Genomic DNA, 17,149 nt, shown 5'->3' on the forward strand with positions numbered 1-17,149 from the left:
TCAGACACTACAAACATCATCATTGAATATTTGTTTTGCTCTGAAGAAAACAGGTTTTCCATTTTTGTTTGTTTGCTTTTTAATGGGGTGTTCCAGCTGACTAAATGGATTTTCTCACAGGGAATTTGCAGTATATTTTGTATATTTCAAAAATATACAGTGGCCCCGTGAGGAAAAATGCACTGCAATGTAAGAAAACACCAGCACTGGAAAAATACACAAAGACGATCAAAGTTGAATAAAAGAGGAGAAAAAATAGCAAGAGCCCACACACAAAACCTCTCACAAAACACAGAATTTGTTATTGGGGGCCAGTAATTCAGAGATGACAGGCTAAACAGTAAATAGCAAACATAGAAAGTATTTTATGAATAATGTGATTAAAAGACACATTGCCTAGCATCTTTCCCCCTCACATCACCAGTGAATCCTCCCCTTCTTTTAAGCATGTTTCAGTAAAATCCTTCGCATATTTGGATTTCTGTCACGTCTGCAGCTGTTCCGTCACATCTTTATCTTCCCCCCAAACACTAGCACTTTTTTCTACTTCATTGTTTCACTTTTTCTGCTTTTGTTGTGTTTATTTAACATCCACTGTGTTTTTTGCAGTGCGTTTGAACTCTCAGAGCCACTGTAGAAGGAATTCAAAAAAAATAAAATTTGTGTAGCCAATAATTAATTAAGATGGCTGAACATGGATTTTGCTCAGACATCCTATATTTTGGATTTGGGGTCAAGGCACCCCATGCGCCCACTCTGGACATGCCCCTGCTAAAAGCGCTGACATGTATATCAGGTATTTAAACTGAGGCACACAACCAGGTGTAAAAGAAAATATAACTTATAACTCAAAATAACATCAAGATCCTAAAAAATCCCCAAAACAAATAAAAAGAAAGCTTACTGACTTTATATTAGAAGCCAAGGTTAGCTCTGAAGGGACGCATAGCAGGGGGAACCTAACCTTATAGGGTGGACAGATGTTTTGCAGTCTTTCCCCCACATTGTAGACACACCCACGGAGTGCCATGGGCGACCAGAAACAACCACTAACAATTCAGTGCGCGTGAGTCTGCGTGTGCTTGCGTGTGCGTCCTGGGGGGCCGTGAGTATCGACCCTCCAAAGCGCACAAGAGATCGCATCTGGAGGAATTTTGCGCCCCAGCAGTTTCTACAGCTGCTCTTTACTGTGGAACTTTTATTTCTTCACATGAGAGTTTGGAGCGGAGCCGCAGCCTTGTTCGTCGGTAGGGTATGGCTGTGCGCTCCAGGACGGGCTTCTACAGGCAGGAGATCAACAGAACCGTGTGGGAGGTACCGGAGCGGTATCGAGACTTGAAGCAGGTCGGAACGGGAGCGTATGGGACTGTGTGGTGAGTCATGCAAGTTGTAGCTGAAAGTTTTGACAGAATTTGATTAAAAAAGAAAAAATCTGTTGTGTTGGACTGATTGTCAACAAACTCAACCTATCCTGTGCGTGTTATGCAGTTGGACAAGTCTGTTAGACTTTAAGCAACGTCTGTGTACATACTGTGAAAGGCTATAAAGTACAGTACGGTCTGAAAAGTCTTGAGCCTCCTTTCATTTCTTTATATTTTGCTTCCAGGGAGCCAGGCTTGCTTGTGATTTCTAAATTGTTTCCTCAGGATTTCTCAAAATCTTTCAACGTTTTTCTTTGGCTCCTTTTTGACCCATTTTCAGTCCAGTCCTTGTACCTGACCATTTTCAGAGGGATGATTTTCCTTTACTTGTTCGCTGATTGGTCAGCAAAGCATAAAGAAAACACCTAACTCAAGTGTTGCCTACAGATAACAGTCAGCTTAGCAAATAATCAGTTTTGCACTTTGTTCCTAGCAGCTTGTTGCAAAAACACAACATTTGTTCCTGTTTCTTCAGTTGAAGATGAGAAATACCAAAGTAACACAGCTGGACAGGCATGAAATGTTGCCTTGCACCAACAAGGTAATTCCCAAAGTGCTATTAGCCAAAAACTTGGCATGTCTTAGCAGCGTGTGCAGTGTGTTGTTAAAAAGAGAGTCCTGTCCTTAAGAAACTGGAAAAAAAACAAGCTGACACAGGAGCTGAGAGATGCACCTGACTCTTCAGTTGATCCATTTACTGTTTATTGAGGGCGGTTGTCAAGGAAGGAGGACGAAGAGAAATTACACCAGAACTGGACTGAAAATCAGTGGAAACGGGTGTTGTGGGCTGATGAATACATATTTAAAAAATTGATTCAGAGGACAGCACAGAGGTACAACAGCAAGTGTCTACAGCAGCGGTCTCCAACCTTTTTTGCACCACGGACCGGTTTATGCCCAACAATATTTTCACGGACCGGCCTTTAAGGTGTTGCGGATAAATGCAACAAAATAAAACTAGTACCGGTACCGAAAAAAAGAAAATTTATTCATAACACACTTGAAAAGACCCAGGAAAACCGAGTTAACGATCAAAACGATAACAAAATAACGCTGAAAACCGATAAAAACCCTGAAAACCATACATTTCACACCTGAGCCTCAACTGTTGGTTGGGGACCGCTGGTCTACGGCCATCCATAGAACATGTTGGAGGTTCTGTCATGGTTTGAGGCTCCATTTTAACCAGCTGTTGGAGATCTCGTCTACATGGATATTGACGACAAACACATTGCCAATTGTATGTGTTTGCATTGGCCTCCCCAAGAGTCCGGACCTCAACACTGTCAAAGCAGTGTCGTATCAGTCAGTCAACATCCAAAGAAGAGCTTTGAATGTCCGTCCTAAAGACTTCTTAAAGAAACTACAAGGAAACTTGCCAAAGAGAGATCAGGCTGTGTTAAAGAATGATGTTGGACCTACCAATTATCCACTTTCAAGCTTATTAGAATTATAAATTCTGTTTTTGGCTTATATGCTTTATTTCCACGTATGTTTTAACACTTGTCTCAATAAATCTGTTTCCATTTCCCATTTTTCTAGGAAATTGTAAATAAATGAAAAATGACTCAAGATTTCTGCACAGCACTGCATCTTATGTTGCAATAAAAGCCTATCTAAGCATCAGGTCCTGGTTGTATGTGCTCTTTTGGTCAGTGGTCTCTCCACAGATGGCTGTCTAGGGCCCCTCTTTGCATTGTGTACTGTGACTGAGGGTCAACAAAGGAAACCCACCCCCAACTCTTATTGTTAGGGTCAAGCTAAAGACCCCCAGTTAATTCCTCAGAATGCACTTTGTCTGCAGTCACATTGCAGTCTACATTTTTCCCACTGCAGACACGGTGACTTGTCCTGCTAGGAAAAGCACAAGTTTGCTTAACTGGGAAATACATCCACACACTAAAAACGGGGCAGGTGCCTGACTGAAACCAAGAACACAACAAAAGAAACACATTTAGGAAAAAACATGGAAAGATGCAGTTGTTTCTGGTTTTAATTCAGATCATTAAAAAAACGTTTCATTGTGCAATCGGGGTTTGTAATTCCAGTCTGACAATAAAACCTGTTTTCTTGCTCATCAGTTCAGCATGGGACCGCCGGATAGGGACACAGGTGGCCATCAAGAAACTCCACCGGCCTTTCCAGACCAAACTTTTTGCCAAAAGGGCCTACAGAGAGCTGCGACTTCTCAAACACATGAAGCACGAAAACGTAAGACGCGGGAACAGCAAATAGGACTCACATTACAGCAGATGTTGAAGTTCATGCTTGAAGGAGAAGAGATGTGATTAAATATCATTCCAGTCGGATTTTAATTGAGCTTTTTTTTCCTCCTGGCTTATCAGGTCATTGGGCTGTTGGATGTTTTCACTCCTGAAATCTCACTCGACCGGTTTCGTGACTTGTAAGTTTCTCTCTGCTCTCCTTAACCACTCTTAAAGAATCAGACAGAGCTCATTTGAATCGATCCCATGCCTCTCCGCAGTTATCTGGTGATGCCGTTCATGGGCACCGACCTCGGCAAGCTGATGAAGCTGGAGAGGTTATCGGAGGACAGAGTGCAGTTCCTCGTCTATCAGATGCTGAAAGGACTCAAGGTGAATGAAACCCTCGTGAAAGTTCTTGAAACAACAGGAAAGTGTTTCAGTGAGCTGATCTGACGCCACCTCTCTCTGCTTTCTCCACAGTATATCCACTCAGCTGGGATCATTCACAGGGTAGGTGACCTTTGACCTTTTAGACTATGAGCTTTGGGGGTGGCGGGGCTACTTTCTCTTTTTTATACTCGGTCCCATTCATCTCGATTCCCACACAGGGAGCTTTGTTATGTGAGTGTGTGCGTTTGTGTTTGATACGCTGACTGTTAGATCGTGTTATTGAAATGTCTGTTTTCAAAAGCCTTTCCTTGATTTTTCCTGCCTCTCAGAGAACTGCTTATTAGAGCAGAAAACGTATCAATTACTGCTAAAAAATGTGTCCTTTTTTCACCCTTGCTAGCCCTGCTAAAGAAACAAGCCTTCCAATTCCAACACCTTTGTCCTGCCTCCCTCCGTTCTCTTCTTCTCCCCTCACCACCAACCGCTCACGGCAGATGGCCGCCCCTCCCCGACCCTGGCTCTGCCAGATGTTTCATCCTGTTAAAAGGGAGTTTTTTCTTCCCACTGTCACCAAGTGCTTTCTCACAGGGGATTGTGTAATTTAATCTAATAAATTTTAGGGTATTTATGCATACAATATAAAGCACTTTGAGGCAATGTCTGTTATTGTAACGTCAGTCTGCCGAAGAAAGAGCGGCTAGTGGGTCCAGCGGGTATGTGGTGTGTAGGTTAGCTGGATAACTCGAGGCCAGTCAGGTAAATCGAACAACAGACCTTATTTGATGTTAGCAACATAAGACCATACATGCCAGGTCTCCACGGCTCTCCTCTGTCCATACTTACATGTGCGGGGATGGGTAGTCGCCGGTGCCATCGCATTACAATGATGAGGTCTCTCTCTGAACAGACTGCTCGGCTGCAATGGCTGCCGCTGCACTCACACACTAGAGTCTCCCCAACTACTACAATAGCAGGACAACACCCCCTAGTGGTGCTGTATCACAATAATAAGGGTTGTTACATTATACATTTGTGGAATGTAAATAAAATTGAGTTGAACTCCTACTTTTAATGACTAATGTTAAACCTGAATCACATACTGTTTGTATCTCTTGGTCTCATTGGTCTTAACATTTCTTTTCACCACAGGATCTTAAACCTGGAAATTTAGCCATTAACCCAGACTGTGAGTTAAAGGTAATGCCGAATAACATGAAGATGTATCGATGGGAAGTCTCTAGACGTAGTCACGTTCTGTGTTAAAGTTCAAATATTTCCTCCACTTCAGATTCTGGATTTTGGCCTGGCGAGGCAGGCTGATTCTGAAATGACCGGCTATGTGGTGACACGGTGGTACAGAGCACCAGAGGTTATCCTCAACTGGATGCACTATACGCAAACTGGTACAGCTATCTTTCTTATGGGGATGGGGGTAAAAATCAGGGGGATATATTTCTTTCTTAATCCAAAATTGCAGATAAAGATGCTTTGCTTTGGGTTGCAGTGGATATCTGGTCGGCAGGTTGCATAATGGCGGAGATGCTGCTGGGAAAGCCGCTGTTCAAAGGCAACGACCGTATCCTTCACCGTGTTAGCCTAGCGTGTAACCCTTGCCATCTTTTATATGCAGTCTATGTTTAAGAGTAACCACCTGAATCCTTCACTTCACAGCAAAATTACGACTTATTCCCCATTTTCCTGTTTTTACGGTCTCTTCATGTTGATCCCATTGTACTTGCAAGCTAAAAAGAAAGCTCACAATTGAATATCAAAAATCAGTTACACACACCTTTCTTAACCATATTTCACTGTTAGACCTGGACCAGCTGAGGGAAATCATGAAGATTACAGGAACCCCATCTCCTGACTTTATTGTGAAACTACAAAGTCAAGATGTAAGTAATAACCCGGGGTTACAGTTTCCTTTGAATATGAAACACTGGCTGTAAAGCTGAAAAAGGGGAGGGTTGTAAAAGATATGCAATTTGCTCTCTCAGACCTCAAAGGGAAAAGCAGCTGTGGTCAGTCTGGTTTCATAGTTGCTATAATGCATTCCAATACAAAGTTGGTCACAGCGTTTTCACAGTTCTCATCACAAAAAGATGCACAGAGGTTTATTAAAACCATTCCTTTTTTCTCACAGTATGTTTGAAACACATATTTTTCGCATTAAAAGCACAGGAGTAGCTGTGTTTAGGACTTTCTCGGCACTGGGAATCGAGTGCAGTGCATCTTCCTTACCTATTTTCTTAGTTACTGTAATGCTCTATTTTTCGTACCATAAGGCGCACCGGATTATAAGGTGCATTAAGTCAGCGGTCCCCAACCTTTTTTGCGCCACGGACCGGTTTATGGCTGACAATATTTTCATGGACCGGCCTTTAAGGTGTCGGTAAATACAACAAAATAAAACTAGTACCAGTACCGAAAAAAAAAAGATTTATTCATAAAACACGTGAAAAGACCCATAAAACCGAGTTAAAGATAAAAACGATAACAAAATAACACTGAAAACCGATAAAAACCCTGAAAAACATGCATTTCACACCTGAGCCTCAACTCTCGCGGCCCGGTACCAAACGACTCACGGACCGGTACCGGTCCGAGGCCTGGGGATTGGGGACCGCTGCATTAAGTGAAACAAAACAGTCAGATAAGTCAAACTTTACTCAACTCATTCTTCTTGCTTCCTCCACTTCTGTACCATTGATTCATTAATGTTGAATTCTCTCGCAGCTGCTCGATTCCCATGTTGTTGCAGTATATTAATAACTAACCTCGTATTGTGGATGGATTATCTCAGTTGTTCTCCTGACTTAAGTTTGGTCCGTTTACAGCATCCTGCCATGTGATTGCATTTGTCCCTAACCATCGGGATTCCTCGCATAAACTTTTATTGAGAGGAAAAAAGTTAGCGTTCATCCTCCAGCTTCACTGTGTTTATGCTATGCTAACATGCTGTGTTGCTAGTGATCACGTAGCACAACATTATATACCAGCTAGCCGAACTTGAGTAACCCTACAAACATCACTGCTGTTTAGTTTTCTGTCTTCATTTATGTTGGAAGTGATAGCAGAGCTGTACGTTTTAATTTTTTCAGAAATCTCTCAGTCAGAACATGCTACATCATGTTTAGGTGGAAGCTAGCGAGCTAACTTCCTGCTAACTTCTAACTCCGCGAAATTGAATAAATTCTGTTTTCATGGATGCCTGGATGTTAAACTTAATTGTTACACCTGGTAAAGCAGCAACACTGATCATTTTATTAAAGATGAAAGAATTTAGACAGTTTTTAACTGTCAGTGATGCCACAGTGTTCGTTTTACTTTGGGACCTGAAGCGGACGGAATTTTGGACCCAGATTACACAGAGTCCTCAAGGCTTCTGACTACGGCAGCCACAATCCTCCGACAATCCATCAAGCGGTGCGTCTTCATAGCTTACCAAAGTCGTACTAAAACATTTTTTGACAGATTTTAGAGCGCCGTGTACTACATAAAATCGGTTTGAGGTCAGTAATCACATCCAGAATTCATACATAAGGCGCACCGGATTATAAGGCGCACTGGCGATTTTTGAGAAAATTAAAGGATTTTAAGTGCGCCTTATAGTGTGGAAAATACGGTACAATTCGCCAAACTGGTGCATCCGTCTTATTCTTGTATTCTACATGAGTAGCACTCAGGTGACATTTGCATTGAATTAGACTTTAAAGAATTACTTTACTGTGTAGACTTTAATCAAGCATGTGGAAAGGTCACCTCTTATGTTCAATTCCATTTCCAAAAGTTTTAATCTTGGTTTGCATTAGTGTGATTTGGTGCAGCCCCCTCCTCCTTTTAAAGCAACTTTCTCATGATTGGCTGCCCCTCACAAATAGAAGGTTTGAGCACTAAGTGGGTGGGGCTTGTTGAAATGACAATAGTAGACATATGTGCTGTCACTGATTTAATATTTCAAAGTATCAACCTTCTTCTTCTCCCTCTGCGAACAGGCCAGAAACTACATCAGAAGCTTACCAAAAGTGCCAAAAAAGGATTTGCACTCAATTTTCTCCAAAGCTAGCTCAAATGGTACGTGATCATACACCATCCATAAATTACACTAAGCTACTATCATCCAGAATATGACATGTCTCTGCATTACAGCTGTATGTGTCTTGGAAAAGATGCTGCTTCTGGACCCTGACCAGAGGCTGAGCGCCTCTGAGGCGCTCGACCTCCCTTTCTTCAGTGAGTTCAGAGATACGGAGGAGGAGACCGAGGCGCTGCCATACGATCAGACCCTAGACAACACAGAACTGCCGCTGGACCTGTGGAAACGTAATAAAAAAATACTGGAGTTGTTCAAAAATATTCTGAAAGAAATATGAAAGAAGTCTGTTGAATCCAGAAACAAATGTAAAATCACGTTATCTTAGCTTAAAAGACTTCATAAAACCGTATCTCCTCTACATCACACTATCAGATTGCTGGCTTACTTGTGGTTCTGAGGGTATTTAAAAGTAGAATGGGAGGAACAGCTGTCACGACAGATGGCTCCGCCCCTCCCTGAGGCTGGTTCTGCCAGAGGTTTCTTCCTGTTAAAAGGGAGTTTTTCTTTCCCACTGTCACCAAGTGCCTGCTCACAGGGCTCACCTGATTGTTGGGGTTTTCTCTGTATATTTGTAGGGTCTTTACAACATAAAGCGCCTTGAGATGACTGTTGTTGTGATTTTACATTATATAAAATAAAATTCAATTGAAATTAATCGAGTTGCAAAAAACCTATTACTCAGCTGTTAATGTTTTGTTCTAATCTGTAGCCAGCAGTTGTTTTTCAGGTTAAAAAAAAAAAATCTAAGAAAGCCTCTAATGCTTCCTGGTTAACACCAAACAACCAAACAAAGTGGGGCATTTAACTGCTGAAGAACCAGATTTTTCCTTTACATAACCCAAACATACAGTAAAGATGTATAGATAATAGGTAAAAATTGACAATGTGAATGACAGTAAAATAAAATAAAATAAAAAATTCATTCCATGAAGTTGCAGTACCTTCCCTCGGCCAAAAGAGGTTAGTGTACGCTAATCTTACTTGATGCAGATTTCAAATCGAATAATACACAGAAGCTGCTTTGATTTGTAACATAATCAACAAGGCGGGCTGTGTCTTAGTTGTTGAACTTGAGTTTAGCATTGCTGTTAATAACATTTTCCTCTTTTGTGTTGTGCAGGTCACACTTTCACAGAGATACTGACCTTCAGGCCACCCAAGGACTCGAAAGAGACGTCACTTTAAGAGCACACACACACACACACACACACACACACACATTCTTACAAATAAAATTGCACCTACTTGCACCTACACCCAGAAATATTCTTTTCCTTTGACATGTAGTATTTGTGTAGAAAGACTGAATGTTATTAGTTTGTCAAAATGTTTGCTTTCAATAAATGTGGTCTATTCAGTTGTTTTAAGTTGTGTTAAGTTGTGTTGTAGTTTGTTATATGCATGTGTTTGATTAGTTTGAGATATATAAAGTGCTTTGAATTGTCAATAAGACTAGAAAACTGCTATATAAATGCCTTTCTATTTAAATGTTTGCTGTTCAAGTGGTCAGACCTGTGACATTTCCTTTTTGGGCTACTCTCTACAACTATCACCAGCCTAGATTCAAAGCACTCCTTTTATCTGGCTCTGAGCCTGTAGCCCAAAGATGGGAGTACTGCTGCAGTGTAATTCTCCGCTCTTTAAACTCAGCTTCTGGAAAACTGACCCAAGGTGCACAAACTCATCCATCTAAATCAGTTATACATAGCTGATGAAATTCTGTGTAACCACTATGGGTCGCACTGTGCTACGAAACAAAAGCAATGGATTGCTCGGTGACGAAGAAGGGTGATTTCTTTTCAGCTCTTACTGATATGAGCTGTGTGCTTAGTCATGTTGACTGGCTGCCTGACTGCTCTGTGTCAGTGGACTGTTTCCCGGAGATACACTTCAGCTTCGTACAGTAAAAATGGATAATACCTTCACATCCAAACCAAAAGGAGAAAACACAAATGTCATCAGAATTTCGGTGTTTCTGTTTCTGGCAGGTAACACAATCCTTCGATGAATTCAAATGTAGCTGTGATAAAAAAGTTACCGTGGCACACTGTAATAGGGCTAATGCGTTTCTATTGACAGTTAACCCTTTTCTGCTTTTTCAGTTTTGTTGCTGTTTTTCCAAATTCTTACGTTTAACATTTATCTACAAAAGCATGCTACATAAAAAAGTAAATTGAATCAAGTTAGATATTATGAGCACTATTATTTTTGATTCTTAAAATATATTTTGCTATCTTATATTTTTTGTATAACTTTAAGCTCAACAGCTGCCAAGTTAGTAGTGGGTAACTTATGGAGCCATGTGAAGATTATTCATAAAAACAATTTGAAGGCTATGCAATTTATTTAAGCCTCCCAAGTAAAATAGTTAATAATATCTAGTTATCAGCCTGTGTAAGCCTATGCATCAGTAATCCAAGGAGCTTGGCAAGAAAAGCGGCTGGACTTCTTTATGGTGAGGTGAAATGAAGTCCAGTTGTTTTTCTTTCCAAGCTCCTTAAATTAGCATGACCTGGATGACAAGAAGCTACACAGATATATGCATAGGTCTATGGCCATGATTAACAAGATAATACTAACATGGTGTAATTATAAACACAAGTACAGAAGAAGTGTAAAGTCAGCACAGAGCCTGCAGTAATGTTAGCTAACGTTAGATGATTCTTCACATACTTGTTAGCTTAAAATAAGCAGCAAATAGAGTTGATTAATAAAAACAATCCCAAATAAAAAAACTTGTTAACAATCTGCTCCTTACCTTGTATGACCGAAAACTCCAAAAAATAGCTGAACCTTTGTTTAGGCCTACATTTTCTTGTAAACTTAAAAGCTTACATGTTTTATGTAGTATGCTTTACTGGTTGTTAGGCTTTCACCCAGTACTGTCTTCAGATGGAAAGCCCTCTGAACTGGCTGACAGTGGTAAGTGATTTTACATTTAATTCAACACAAGTCTTATGCTAATGCTGTTCTAGGTATTATCATGAACAATATATAATAAATCAACTGTAGCTGTAAAGAAATTTGAACATTATGTGCAATAAAGTACTAATTTTTGTGACATTTTCTGAAGGCTTGAAACCAGTCATTATTGGCCCAAACTATGTGACAGTGGGTGTGCCAAGCAGCATTGAGTGCGGTTCCAGTTGTGGGGCATGTACCTACTCCATGTCTCTGGATGGACAGAGCGCCGTGGGTCAAAGCAACATGCTAGCCTTTACTATTAATAGTTGGGTACCTTCTTTAACAGTGACATGTACAGTCTCAGGCGACAAGGGGCTGAGTGCTACGGCAACAAAGAACATCCAGGTTTTAGGTATGAGCTTGTTAGATCTTTTACAAAAGTAGGAGCATTTCACTGAGTTATTGTCATGTGAAAAATTACACACTAGCCCATACTGGTTCCACTAATGACAAATATTTTTTTCTATTATAGCTGGACCTACCAATGTTTCCATTTCAGGCCCCAGTTTGATGAATCCCACAGTGAGCCATACCTATAATTGCTATGCGTACTGTCAGCCATCCTGCTACTACAGCTGGAGGACAGATAAAGGCCCATGGATCCGTAGTCAAGGAAATGTTGTTTCTATCACTCCTCGGGAGATGGACACCTCCAAAACTGTCACCTGCAAAGCCACCAATCGCATATCTGGGCTGTTTGCCACTGCTACTCAAAAGATAGCTGTGACATGTAAGTGAAGATTTGGAGACAAATGCAAAACTGGGAGCAAATACCTTTACACAAAGATTATTTTACTAATAAAAGAGGGATATGGTCATAGCTACTTCTTAAGTTCCAGTAAAAAAAATTTAAATAGAAGAAATCTGGAAGTTGAATATTTAAAGAAGATTGTTACAGACGGTTAGCCTGCCCAAGCAGAACTGCAAGCCTTTCATTTGCTAACTCTAAAGTTTATAGGTTTAGATGTTTTGTACCATATTTAATCTTCTACAAAAACAGAAGTGTCAAAGGGACTTGCTTTATGTAGTGATGCACCAATTCATTTTTTTTCTAAGAACCATAACTGACAGTATAGACAAAAATCATTTTTTCTTCAATGCAAAACTATTAGGTTCATAATAAAGATTTACCCCAAACTGCAGTAAGTTCTAATATGTTACCACACTTAAACAACTTCAAACAAAATCACCAACTACTGGAAAGAGCTACAAATGATGAAAAAATGTTTTTCAGATATTAAAAGAGTTGTTGTACATCCCATTTTACCTTACTAACAAAAGCAAGAGATTTGTGTACCAAAAGTTGCACTGATCCTCTTTATTCATCTCACAACTGCTTTGATCCTTTTCTTTTACCAACCCTGCTGGCTGGCTCTGACCCATGGGTAGTAAATTTGTATCTAAGAATTATAAATGGCTAACAATAACCCTAGCTGTGTCCCAAAACGTAGGCTGTATCCTTCGGAGGCTGCATTTGAAGACCGATTACATCACAGCCGGGCGACGGGGGCTGTCCCAATTCGTCGGCTCCTTCAAATGCGGCCAACAAATGCGTCCTTCATTTCCCCGAATTTGAAGGATGGGTCGGGTGTGTCCTTCGTGGTCCACCTTATCCCAGAATTCATAGCGCGGCCCAGCCAATTCCAGTTTCCAACAATGGCGGCTGCTACTAAGTTTTAATATTACTCTTATTTGGTCTGAGTGCAGTCAGTTGCCCATAGACGTTGCCTGATGAGCGCTAATGACTAAATACAGTGCACCTGTGTGTAATCCAATGTCAGTACAAATACAGCTGCTCTGTGACGGCCTCAAAGGTTGTCTAAGAGAATATTGGGAGCAACAACACCATGAAGTCCAAAGAACACACCAGACAGGTCAGGGATAAAGTTATTGAGAAATTTAAAGCAGGCTTAGGCTACAGAAAGATTTCCCAAGCCTGGAACATACCACGGAGCACTGTTCAAGCCATCATTCAGAAATGGAAGGAGTATGGCACAACTGTAAACCTACCAAGACAAGGCCGTCCACCTAACCTCACAGGCCGAACAAGGAGAGCTGATCAGAAATGCAGCCAAGAGGCCCATGGTGACTCTGGACGAGCTGCAGAGATCTACAGCTCAGGTGGGGGAATCTGTCCATAGGACAACTATTAGTCGTGCACTGCACAAAGTTGGCCTTTATGGAAGAGTGGCAAGAAGAAAGCCATTGTTAACAGAAAACCATAAGAAGTCCCGTTTGCAGTTTGCCACAAGCCATGTGGGGGACACAGCAAACATGTGGAAGAAGGTGCTCTGGTCAGATGAGACCAAAATGGAACTTTTTGGCCAAAATGCAAAACGCTATGTGTGGCGGAAAACTAACACTGCACATCACTCTGAACACACCATCCCCAGCATCATGCTCTGGGGGTGCTTCTCTTCAGCAGGGACAGGGAAGCTGGTCAGAGTTGATGGGAAGACGGATGGAGCCCAATACAGGACAATCTTGGAAGAAAACCTCTTGGAGTCTGCAAAAGACTTGAGACTGGGGCGGAGGTTCACCTTCCAGCAGGACAACGACCATAAACATAAAACCAGGGCAACGATGGTTTAAAACAAAACATATCCATGTGTTAGAACGGCCCAGTCAAAGTCCAGATCTAAATCCAATCGAGAATCTGTGGCAAGATCTGAAAACTGCTGTTCACAAACGCTGTCCATCTAATCTGACTGAGCTGGAGCTGTTTTTGCAAAGAAGAATGGGCAAAGATTTCAGTCTGTAGATGTGCAAAGCTGGTAGAGACAGACCCTAAAAGACTGGCAGCTGGAATTGCAGCAAAAGGTGGTTCTACAAAGTATTGACTCAGGGGGCTGAATAATTACGCACACCCCACTTTTCAGTTATTTATTTGTAAAAAATGTTTGGAATCATGTATGATTTTCGTTCCACTTCTCACGTGTTCACCACTTTGTGTTGGTCTTTCACGTGGAATTCCAATAAAGTTGATTCATGTTTGTGGCTGTAATGTGACAAAATATGGAAAAGTTCAAGGGGGCTGAATACTTTTGCAGTCACTCGGATAACTTAAAAATTTAATTGTTTGGCTTTTTTCTGTGTATTATTTTTTCCAGAGTAAATTTGTTTGGCTGAGATCAAAGTTATTAGATTAGATTAGATTAGATTGAACTTTATTAATCCCTCGGGTGGGTTCCTCTGAGATTTTCACACAGCTGAATAAATGTCAAACAGAAAACTGATTAAACAGAAGTGTGAGATGGTCGAGAATTTACACCAGCGTCCGGTTATATTTAGATAGCAAGGAGCAGACGGCCGAGTTTATTTAACTCCACCGAGACGACGGTGACGCAGATCTGAAGGCTAGACCGTCCCATTTCACAGCCTCGCACTTCCGGCCTTGTCGGTCTTCGAAGGACCCGGTCCACGTAGACCGCGAAGGCCAGGTCCTCCGAAGGATGCGGCCTACGTTTTGGGACACAGCTACAGTATAGCTAGCTACTAGCTACCTTCCTAACCTAAGAAACAGAAGTGATAAGCGAATGTTTGCTGTCATGACAAAGGTTTGTGGGTAGTGTGTTCAAAAGAGATATTGACCAGGTAATTGTATATTAACTTTGTACGACAATGTGTTTCACAAACCATGAAGAAACAACTAGATTCAGCACCATCATTTGTCTGCTATCATCTTTACTCTGGTACATGTGGCGTAAACAGTGTAGATAATTGATGAATTGATTTATCCTCACTATCTTTCTTTCAGTTGGACCATCAAAGGTTCAGATTGAAGGCCCAGACGTTGTAGAAATTGCGGAAACGTATAAATACGTGTGTACTGCCGAATGTCACCCTTCTTGTCGCTTCCTGTCGTCTGTGGACAGTCAGACCGTGAGGGGCAATGTGATCGAGATGACAGTGGATCATCCGCTTAAATCGGTGACTCTCAAGTGTGAAGTGCAAAATACTGCCTCAAGGAAGACAGTTACAGCCCTAAAAACTGTACAGATGAAAGGTAGACAGGCTGAAAAACCATGGTTTGATGTAAAGCTTACAGGATATTAACTGTTTTTACTGATACTTGACTCAGATCTTTGCTTTCTGCTTGTGTTCAGTGACAGACCGCAGTCTATCCACTCGCCCTGAAGAAACTGCAGCCCTGCTGCTCCTTGCCTTCGGCATTGCTGCTGCCTTCACACTGTGATTGAGTACAGAACAGGTGAGGCTCTTCATGTTGCACAGTTTATTATCATTATTAAATATTACACAAATAGTTTTTGGATGTAGTAGTAGCAGCATGTTTATTATTATGTTTGAGTATTATTATTATACAGTATTTATTATTTGGTAGCATCAGTTTAGTGTCAATAACATTTTTTTTTAAAGTTTTCATCAGATAAATAATTTATCTTCTTGTCTCTGTGTTCTTTTCTCTCAGATCGTTTTTAGGCGCTGAATTGCTGACTCACCTGTAGTCTAGTGCACATTGATCTTATGCATTTGCCTCACATGTTGTTAATAGGCGGATCCCTGTTTGTACTTGATAAATTAACTTGAAATATAATTTTGTCAATATCAAAGTATGCGAAGGGAGTGTGCGAACAAAGCTGACATTCTTCTGCACTGATACAATTTAAATGTGTACAAAGAACACATTCTTCTTCTGACATGTACAAAATTATCATCTCTATTAATAAAAACGGACCTACTGTAGAACTCCATGACAGTCTTTTTTTTTTTTAAATGGGTTGGGTCAACCTAGAGGCAAACACTTATATCTTTATAAATGCAAAATCAGTGCTAAAATAAATCATAACTAATCACTATTAATCCATGTGTGGTGTTATCAGCTTACAGGAGCTGAAGCTTCTGAAAAGGTAGAAGTATTTCTAGATCTAGACAAGCTGTTTAAATCATAAAGACGTAAAATATATTTATATAAAGCGCCTTGAGGCACTATATAAATGTACCTGGGAAATTTTTGCTTTGTCACCCAATCAAACCATCGACAAAAGAAAAAAGCTGGTGAAGTCACACATACTTGAGTCATCTCAGTTTCCTACTAAATCAGTAAATAAGAAAAGTTAATTTAATGAGAAAAAAACTTTTTTAGTGTTATATTTTTAAAGGCGATGGGTGGCAGGTGTGTTTCACTTGTCCTTAGCAAAATTTAAAGCCAGGAGAAAATGTGAAAAAGCTCAAATTTCTATTATTTGTTTATTTTTAATATCATGCAGCGTGTTTACTGATTTGTCACACTTGAAATTAAATGAGGCTGTTTGTGACCCGTGAACTGAAACGACTTTCACGCCCTGCTTTATCAGAAGAAAGAATGAGTAACCGGCACAGCCACAGTTTCCTGTTGATAAGAATCTGCACTTAATGAGCAGTCAAGTGTTATTTAATTTCACAATGTTTGCAGTCTCAGGGAAAATGTCATATGTTTCATAAATCTTATCACATTTAGAACTTTATTTGCGGTTACCTGTGAACTAATCTGTTAAACGTTTCCCACACTTGTGCATTTAAAGGCTGTAATCTCATGTCACAAAGAGCACTGGCAATTAACGCTGAGCTGCTAAAGGCGCAACAAACCTTTCATTTTGGTTTTATAAAAGGAAATCTTGAAAACACCAAACGACACCTGCACACTGACACTGTAAATCATAGGTGTCAAACTCTGGCCCGCGGGCCAAATTTGGCCTGCAGCCTACTCACATTTGGCCCGCAAAGCCATACCAAGTTACTATTAGAGCTGGCCTACTGGTATTATACAGCTAATATATATATTGTTTAGTATTAAGCTTTGCTTGTTCCATATTCAGTTTTTCAGCAAAACTTGTTTGAGTCCATAAGAAAAGATTCATTCTTATATCTGGAGGAAGATTTTTTTTTCAATAAATATTAATGTTAGCCCGCGACTTTGTTCCAGTTTTAAATTTTGGCCCACTGTGTATTTGAGTTTGACACCCCTGCTGTAAATCATCGCAGGAAGATGACCTGCACGAATTTGCTCTAACTGCAATAACTAGCAGATTAAGTATTTATTAATTCTATATCTTTTCTGCATAAAGTCAAAT

At 40.6% G+C, this 17,149-nt stretch overlaps 1 protein-coding gene and 1 pseudogene across 2 annotated transcripts; both read left to right on the forward strand.

Annotated features, from left to right (window-relative positions):
- The first annotated feature begins 8 nt into the window (after positions 1-8).
- mapk12b (mitogen-activated protein kinase 12b) lies at positions 9-9,413 on the forward strand. Its single transcript, XM_085136848.1, has 12 exons — positions 9-1,373; positions 3,503-3,632; positions 3,767-3,825; positions 3,907-4,018; positions 4,109-4,138; positions 5,168-5,215; positions 5,307-5,421; positions 5,523-5,594; positions 5,834-5,913; positions 8,014-8,092; positions 8,168-8,341; positions 9,235-9,413. Exons 1-12 carry the CDS (start codon positions 1,255-1,257, stop codon positions 9,297-9,299), a joined length of 1,083 nt encoding a protein of 360 aa, XP_084992974.1. The 5' UTR covers positions 9-1,254; the 3' UTR covers positions 9,300-9,413.
- Positions 9,414-9,840: 427 nt separating this feature from the next.
- LOC146499786 (uncharacterized) lies at positions 9,841-15,785 on the forward strand (annotated as a pseudogene). The gene is made up of 7 exons (XR_014870042.1): positions 9,841-10,102; positions 10,983-11,036; positions 11,188-11,430; positions 11,551-11,808; positions 14,836-15,084; positions 15,185-15,288; positions 15,508-15,785. The product of XR_014870042.1 is annotated as an uncharacterized LOC146499786 (transcript).
- The last annotated feature ends 1,364 nt before the right edge of the window (positions 15,786-17,149 follow it).

Source organism: Neolamprologus multifasciatus, chromosome 17, assembly GCF_963576455.1.
Source record: "Neolamprologus multifasciatus chromosome 17, fNeoMul1.2, whole genome shotgun sequence".
Taxonomy (NCBI): Eukaryota; Metazoa; Chordata; class Actinopteri; order Cichliformes; family Cichlidae; genus Neolamprologus; species Neolamprologus multifasciatus.

Bases quoted from the DNA above. Each gene is read 5' to 3' on its own strand.
- mapk12b (XM_085136848.1), top strand. From the start codon at position 1,255: ATGGCTGTGCGCTCCAGGACGGGCTTCTACAGGCAGGAGATCAACAGA. The intron at 4,019-4,108 runs GTGAATGAAACC...CTTTCTCCACAG, and splicing joins AGATGCTGAAAGGACTCAAG to TATATCCACTCAGCTGGGAT. The intron at 8,093-8,167 runs GTACGTGATCAT...TCTGCATTACAG, and splicing joins CTCCAAAGCTAGCTCAAATG to CTGTATGTGTCTTGGAAAAG.